This window comes from Oncorhynchus keta, chromosome 21 (genome assembly GCF_023373465.1).
Source record: "Oncorhynchus keta strain PuntledgeMale-10-30-2019 chromosome 21, Oket_V2, whole genome shotgun sequence".
Lineage (NCBI taxonomy): Eukaryota > Metazoa > Chordata > Actinopteri > Salmoniformes > Salmonidae > Oncorhynchus > Oncorhynchus keta.
Window position 1 is genome coordinate 23,065,534 of NC_068441.1, and position 7,923 is coordinate 23,073,456.

Genomic DNA, 7,923 nt, shown 5'->3' on the forward strand with positions numbered 1-7,923 from the left:
ATCTTTGAAACGCTCTCAAACAATCTGGGGACCACCTTTTAGTCTAGCTGCTGTAATTTTCGATGTGTTCGTTTTATGCTTTTTCAGGCACCCTGAAAGCTCCTGGTCCTCTTATGCCCCGTGGTTGAGAATCAATGTAATCAATTAATGATAGATTTAGACTTCATTTCCCATCAGACCCAGCAATTATTTTGCTTGATTTCTGCGTCACATGACGATGAGAGTCAACATTTGTTTCCTCATCTCATCTGCAAGCTTGCATAATTGTAGGGCCAGACAATTTCAATTGTTAACAAAAGAGCAGTCAACAGCCAGTAGTATTTAGACGTATGTGAGTATTTTGAATCAGTTTAGGGTGTTGATTTTTTTTCGTGTAACTCACGATATTCAGCAAAAAAAAAAAAAAAAAACTTTTCAAGCCAACCCGGAAAGAACTTAAAGCTACAGTTAGCTACTAACTTTGTTTAGTCAACCGGACAATTTCTAGCTACCTAACATTAAGTTAATTTGGTAACTAGCTACTTCATTTGTTTCTTCGAATGAATGTTGAATTTTCATGCTCTTCTATTAAAACGTTAAGTATTCGGCTTCCTAGCAAGTTACATGACATATGCATAGTAAAAGCTAACATGTACTAGCTAGCTTGCTGGCCAACGCCTTTTTTCCCCCCCATTATGCTCGTCGTCGCACAAATGTAGTTTGGAAACGTGTCGTAGTTAACATGGACCAGAATTCTGCGGCAAGCGTTTGACAGACACAACAGTACAACTTTGTGGTTAGAATTAGAATGTCATTCCGTCTTTTTTACTGAACGTTTTTTCCATTTGGATAACTTGTCAAACGCCAGGTAGTTTCCAGCTTTACATTATCATAGTATTTAGGATTTACCTGCTGGGATCAAAATGGGTTGCACACTAAGTGCCGAAGATAAAGCTGCCATGGAGAGGAGTAAAATCATTGATCGGAATCTGAGAGAATCTGGCGAAAAGGCTTCAAGTGAAGTCAAATTGTTGCTTCTAGGTGAGTGTTCCTATGTGACTGACGTTGGCAGGGTTTGAAGAGTGTGTTTGTCTAATTGATTACTTTTATGTAGGGCTCATGACTGAATGATCATGACAACTTTCATTTGAGCTTTCATGCTCATGGTGTAGCCTAATTTGTTTCCGCTAGATTCTCAGACCAGGTGTAAAGGCCCCAAAGCAGTGGGGTGGGGGGTGGGGTGTAGAACTTAAACAGATGGATTCTGCTGGTTCTGAGCACTGACTGCGTGATTGTTTTTATATCTTTACACGTTTAGTGGAGCTAAGAGTTTAAACTTTCTACCTGATCTTATGGCTTCTCTCTTTACCACTAAACTTTTCACTTCAAGGTGCTGGGGAGTCTGGGAAGAGCACTGTTGTAAAGCAGATGAAGTGAGTACATATTTCAACAGTTTTGTGCACACCCCCAAAACAGCTTTTTACTGATTAGGAACGCTTATGAAGGGATTAATCATTTAGGAGCCTTTGAGATGTTATCTAGATTAGATGTTGACCACAAGCACCAGTAAGATGTGAATGATAACCTTCTCTTCCTGCACCCAGAATCATCCATGAGGATGGCTACACACAGGAGGAGTGTAGCCAGTACAGGGTTGTGGTTTACAGCAACACCATCCAGTCCATCATCGCCATCATCAGAGCCATGGGCAGGCTCGCCATTGACTTTGGGGACACAGCAAGATCAGTGAGTCAGCTTGAAGATTCTCTTACATTCCAGTGGTTTTAGAACAGTGTATGTAGTTTACTACTGCTTTTTCCCCATTTGTAAAATACCACAGTAAGTGTTGTTTCTGTTTGTTATGACTACAAGGAAGTATGAACTTCACAAGAACAGTGTACAGAATGATCCAACGGCTGCAGAGACATTCCATTACAACATGGATGGTCAGCATGTGAAGGAAATCACTTGAAAGCTGATTCTGTACCTTACATGTTGATTTGAGTGACATTTTTCTGTTGTCATACTGTTCCCACAAGGATGAGAGCTGTCAGAAGTAGTTTCTTTTGGTAACTGTTTGCTTGGCTCTAGGATGATGCCCGCCAGCTCTTTACCTTGGCCAGCTCAGCAGAGGAAGGGGTCATGACCCCTGAACTGGCTGGGGTCATCAAGAGGTTATGGCAGGATGGAGGGGTCCAGATCTGCTTTGGCAGGTCCAGAGAGTACCAGCTCAACGACTCAGCCTCATAGTAAGAGCATTACAAATATCTGCTGTAAAACTGCGTGAATCAAGTATTATGATGGCCAGAGAACCATAGTGAATGATAGGAGGGATATCGTCTTGCACACTTGGCCATCCTCTTTGAAGAGGTAGTTTCAAATGTTTTCGGAAGATGTGCAGGGACTGTCGGAACTTCAGGGGGAAGCCGTTGCCAGGACAAAAGCGCTTGGACTGGGCTGAACTGGAGCTGACCCCTGTAGCGGTTGGAGGGCCAAGAGACCAGAGGTGGCAGAATGGAAGTGCTCAGGTTGAGGTGTAGGGTTTGCACATAGCCTGAAGGAGGGAGGGGGAGTTAGTCATGGACCAGGAAAAAGTCCCCTGTTGCTAGATAAGTTGGCTAGGTACGAATGATTTCCCTGAAACTGACTCCTAGTTTGAGACATGTCTGACTCCTCTGATACCAGTAAGGACATGAAAGGAGGAACCCTGTGATATACTGCTGCTGTTGCACCACACTGCTGAAACAATAGAAACGGGAAGTTCCGGCCCTAAAGGCAGAAACAGGTTGCCGTTAGTGCCGGGACAATACCGTTATCGCAATATTCTTTCCATGGCAAAAATGAAAACTGGAAGCAGACAACTCTTTGGTCCTTTAAAAACCTACTGTATACTAAATATTTTGTGCTATTGCTTGGAAAATAAATAAATGTGACTCTGGATGACAACATGTTTGTTTCCAACATAAATCCGCTTAGTGTTTTGTTTCCTTGCCATGATACTAACAGGTATCACAATACTGGTATGGTCCTCGCCCTAGTTGCCGTCACTTAGTTTATTTAGGAAAAACGGGAGGTTTCAGGACTTGAGGCAAACGAGACAGACTATATGATTACAAGCTCTGAGTTGTTTTAGGAATCATTTCTTTGTTTATTTTATATTGGCTTTATTTGTTCACTTGCATTGTTGTTCGAATCCATAGTTGATTCAAAATCAGAACTTCCATTTGTATGTCTTGGCTCACCAATTTGAAACTGTATTATCCAACAATTGGCAAGTAGTAGTGTTTTTAAGTAACTTTTTACATTAAGTCAGTCTGCTTTCTCCTCAGTTACCTGAATGACTTGGACAGGATATCCCAGCAGAACTATGTGCCCACGCAGCAGGATGTTCTGCGGACAAGAGTCAAGACCACCGGCATCGTGGAGACACACTTCACATTCAAGGACCTCTACTTCAAGTCAGTAACCTGTTAACACAGCACTCTGTGCACTGACACTAATAATCACTGAGGCACTTTGTCCCTACAGATAATGATTCACTAATGTAGAAAAGCCCACAGCTATTTGTACATCACTGTAGTGACCACATCATACTGTATGAATGTTTCACTGCCTTTCATACCCATTTTTTTTATGTCCTATTTTTCTCACTTCCTCATGTTTCTGTCTGACTCGTCCTGGCTGCAGGATGTTTGATGTGGGGGGTCAGAGGTCAGAGAGGAAGAAGTGGATCCACTGCTTTGAGGGAGTCACAGCCATCATCTTCTGTGTGGCGCTCAGTGACTATGACCTGGTGCTGGCTGAGGATGAGGAGATGGTGAGTGGGACAGGGCATCAACTCTTGGATCTATAGTCCTGTGGTATTTACAAGGTTGTGCAGTATAAAATGTACAGTATCAGTCAAAAGTTTGAACACCTAATTCCAGGATTTTTCTTTATTTTTACTATTTTCTACATTCTAGAACAAGTGAAGACATCATCAAAACTATGAAATAACACATGGAATCATGTCGTAACCGAAAGTGTTTAGAAAATATTTTATATTTGAGATTCTTCAAAGTAGCCAACCTTTGCTTTGCAAGGAAGACCCAGAGTTATCTCTGCTGCAGAGGATACGTTCACTACAGTTAACTGCACCTCAGATTGCAGCCCAAATAAGTTCTTCACAGAGTTCAAGTAACAGACACATTTCAACATCAACTGTTCAGAGGAGACTGAATCAGGCCTTAGTGGTTGAATTGCTGCAAAGAAACACAACTAAAGGACACCAATAAGAAGAAGACTTGCTTGGGCCAAGAAACACGAGCAATGGACATTAGACAGGTCGAAATCTGTCCTTTGGTCTGATGAGTCCAAATTTGAGATTTTTGGTTCCAACCGCCGTGCCTTTGTAAGATGCAGAGTAGGTAAATGGATGATCTTCGCATGTGTGGTTACCACGTGAAGCATGGAGGAGGTGTGAAGATGTGGGGTTGCTTTGCTGGTGACACTGTGATTTATTTAGAATTTCAAGGCACACTTAACCTGTTATTCTACAATGTAGAAAATCCTTGAATGAGGTGTCCAAACTTTTGACTGGTACTGTATATCAAGTCTTATCAAGAGAGATTGCATAACAGTTTCACCCACACACAGACCCTGACACTGCTCATCTCTCCATAGAACCGTATGCATGAGAGCATGAAGCTATTTGACTCCATCTGTAACAACAAGTGGTTCACGGGCACCTCCGTCATCCTCTTTCTCAACAAGAAGGATCTGTTTGAGGACAAGATCCAGAAGAGCCCGCTCACTATCTGCTACCCAGAGTACTCAGGTACATCAGTGGAGAGCAGCTGTACATAGTGGGTTCTTGTTTGAGATGTCTGAGTAATGAGTAATACCTCTATTTTGAAATATTAGCTTGTGCAATATGGGAGGAGCCTCAGGGACACACTTTGGCAAAGCAGGAAATTAATGTTTAGCAAGTGTTTGTCCATAATAGGAAATTGCTAGTTTGCCCAAAGCAGTGTATTGAGTTATACTTATTTTGCATGTCCTTTGAGAATAAGTGCATACATGAGATTGAATACATTCTCTTCCACTACTCTAGGTCCAAACACATACAAAGAGGCGTCAACCTACATTCAGTGTCAGTTTGAAGACTTGAACAAGCGGAAGGATACAAAGGAGATCTACACCCATTTCACTTGTGCTACTGACACTAAGAACGTGCAGTTTGTCTTTGACGCTGTCACTGATGTCATTATCAAAGCCAGCCTGAAGGAGGTTGGCTTGTACTGAGACTCCTGCAACATCTGCCTGTCATCATAGGGGCGGGAGTGTGTTGGAATCCTCTCGCGCATTTACAAGTGGGAATTGCTCATTGCCATTGACAGTCCACATCTATGATTGGCTATTGGAAAGGTTCAGTGTTTGAACTGCAGAAGTAGGCTGCAGAGTACATAGGGGTTGTTAGACCATATACTGTTGCCATAATGTATGATGAATCCTTGGATATTTCAAGACAAGATTACATAGGCCACTTATGTGCTTTTGCTTTTCTATACTTTTGTTGTGGATTCATGGCTATGGACTTACTTTTTAAGTTGTGAGTGTTGGATTTCTCATTTTTGAATGTTATTGCCAAATTTCTGTCAAACCTTTCAAACATCTGCACTTAGGCTTTCAGCGTTCACTTTAAAGGGTTAAAAGGTATTAATTACGTTGTAAATGTTGAATAGGATATCAACTACTATGCATTTTCTGAGTTTTGATAACTCTTTAACTGTCTTTATAACGAAGTCTTTCTTACAGTATAAATGGTTATGTCCTTGTCCACTAGTGTTAAGTATTTTTAATTATCTCTTGGTAATGTTAATATGCTGAATTCTTATTGTTTTAATTCAGATCGTTACATAACACTTAAGTAGTTTACTGGCTGTAAACTGTAAGATTAATTTTCAGATGATATCACTTGATGTTTTAAACCACTTTTAAAGAATAAGCTTTTGTAATGGTTGCCTTGACTTGGATTATGTTGCCTATTTTCTTTGGATTATCTTTGTATATAACTATTTGTATAAAGATTATGGCCTTTCACTTAGTGGCCTTATTAGAAACTAAGTATTTGCCATTGAAATGCTCCTTTTTATGTTAATCACATTGCCATTTGGACATTTAACATGAATGTTCCTTTGATTAAATTCAATGTGGGCCAAACTTGTCTGATTACTCAATAGTAATTATAAGATTGTAAAAAAGTTATACTGTTGATTCTCATACAGTGGGTTCAGAAACTATTCAGACCCCTTGACTTTTCAACATTTTATTACATTATAGCCTTATTCTAAAATGGATAGTTCTTCCCCCTCAATCTACACACAATACACCACAATGACAAAGCAAAACAGGTTCTTAGATTTTTTTTTGTGCAAATTTATACGAAAATGTAAAGTATTCAGACCCTCAGTGCTTTGTTGAAGCACCTTTGGCAACGATTACTGCTTAAGTCTTCTTTGGTATGACGCTACAAGCTTGACACTTGTATTTGGGCAGTTTCTCTCATACTTCTCTGCAGATCTTCTCAATCTCTCAGGTTGGGTGGGGAACATTGCTGCACAGCTATTTTCAGTGCTCTCCAGAGATGTTCAAGTCCGGACTGGCTGAGCCAATCAAGGACATTCAGAGACTTGTCCCGAAGCCACTCCCGTTTTGTCTTGGCTGTGTGCTTAGGGTCATTGTCCTGTTGAAGGTAAAACTTTGCCCCAGTCTGGTCCTGAGTACTATGGAGCAGGTTTTCATCAAGGATCTCTCTACTTTGCTCTGTTCATCAAGGATATTTTAAATGAACATAAAAAGACCTATAAGCAGTTGTTACAACAAGAAAATAGTTTCAAGTGTTTTGTTCAAATACTCATGGATTCTACTAATAAAAGAATGGATGACTTGACCAGAGAGGTCCAGGACCTGAAGAACAGTTTGCAGTTCTCCCAGTGTCAGCTCGACAAGTTGAAACAGAACGGCAAGATGACATCAGTCCAGAAGCCTGGAAGGGATGAGAGAGCCAAGCCTATGGGTTCATAGCCTCAACTCCGCAGCACGCATGCACGCACACACACACCAATTGATTAATGGACTGCTGAATGTATTTTTTTTCTCTTGCTTTGTCTGCTCTTTACAATATTATGTCTATTTCTGATAAGCTCCCCAGGAAAGGGCTGAAAGTAACCCATATTAATATATGTAGCCTTAGAAATAAGGTTAATGAAATCAATAACTTGCTAACATCAGATAACATTCATATATTAGCCATTTCTGAGACTCACTTAGATAATTAATTTGATGATACATCAGTAGCAATACAAGGATATAACATTAATAGAAGAGACATAAATGCTTATGGGGGAGGAGTTGCTGTATTGTCAAGATCATTTTCAATCCCAATGATAATAACTGACAATCAATAGCTCTGATCAATCCCCGAGATCTGTAAAACCATGGGTTTAATAATAATTAATAATTCCCTTATCAATCCACCCTTAATGACTAAATAATACACACTGATACATCAAACACTATATGGAAACATAAATGTTATACAAGAACAAACCAAACCAATACATGTATTTACATCGATTACTCATCAATGACTGTTCCAAGCCTATATCCAATCATAACTCTTTTGAAAGATTTTTATTATAATCTTAATTAATTGAACAGTCTTGTCTAAACATTGAAAATAGTATCATCTAACATTCGCTCCTCGTAGTTAAAAGAAACGGAGCCATCTCCTAGGCCTGGAAGCCTGTATTCGTCATCCCACTGGTCGGAGCTCGGAATCGGCCCATATCTCACCATCTGTTGCGTCATCGATCACTCTTGAGTTCTGGTGATTAAACCTCTCACACATGGGACCAAACAACATCCACACAGAACCAAAACACGCATACAGGTGAAAGTTGA

At 40.3% G+C, this 7,923-nt stretch overlaps 1 protein-coding gene across 1 annotated transcript; it reads left to right on the forward strand.

The window, feature by feature from the left end:
* Positions 1–224: 224 nt before the first annotated feature.
* LOC118381577 (guanine nucleotide-binding protein G(i) subunit alpha-3-like) lies at positions 225–6,180 on the forward strand. The gene is made up of 8 exons (XM_035768497.2): positions 225–1,020; positions 1,370–1,412; positions 1,584–1,725; positions 2,071–2,228; positions 3,309–3,437; positions 3,667–3,796; positions 4,642–4,795; positions 5,072–6,180. The coding sequence occupies exons 1-8, from the start codon at positions 903–905 to the stop codon at positions 5,260–5,262; spliced, it is 1,065 nt and encodes a 354-aa protein (XP_035624390.1). The 5' UTR covers positions 225–902; the 3' UTR covers positions 5,263–6,180.
* The last annotated feature ends 1,743 nt before the right edge of the window (positions 6,181–7,923 follow it).

Bases quoted from the DNA above. Each gene is read 5' to 3' on its own strand.
- LOC118381577 (XM_035768497.2), top strand. From the start codon at position 903: ATGGGTTGCACACTAAGTGCCGAAGATAAAGCTGCCATGGAGAGGAGT. The intron at 1,021-1,369 runs GTGAGTGTTCCT...TTTCACTTCAAG, and splicing joins AGTCAAATTGTTGCTTCTAG to GTGCTGGGGAGTCTGGGAAG. The intron at 3,438-3,666 runs GTCAGTAACCTG...TCCTGGCTGCAG, and splicing joins TTCAAGGACCTCTACTTCAA to GATGTTTGATGTGGGGGGTC.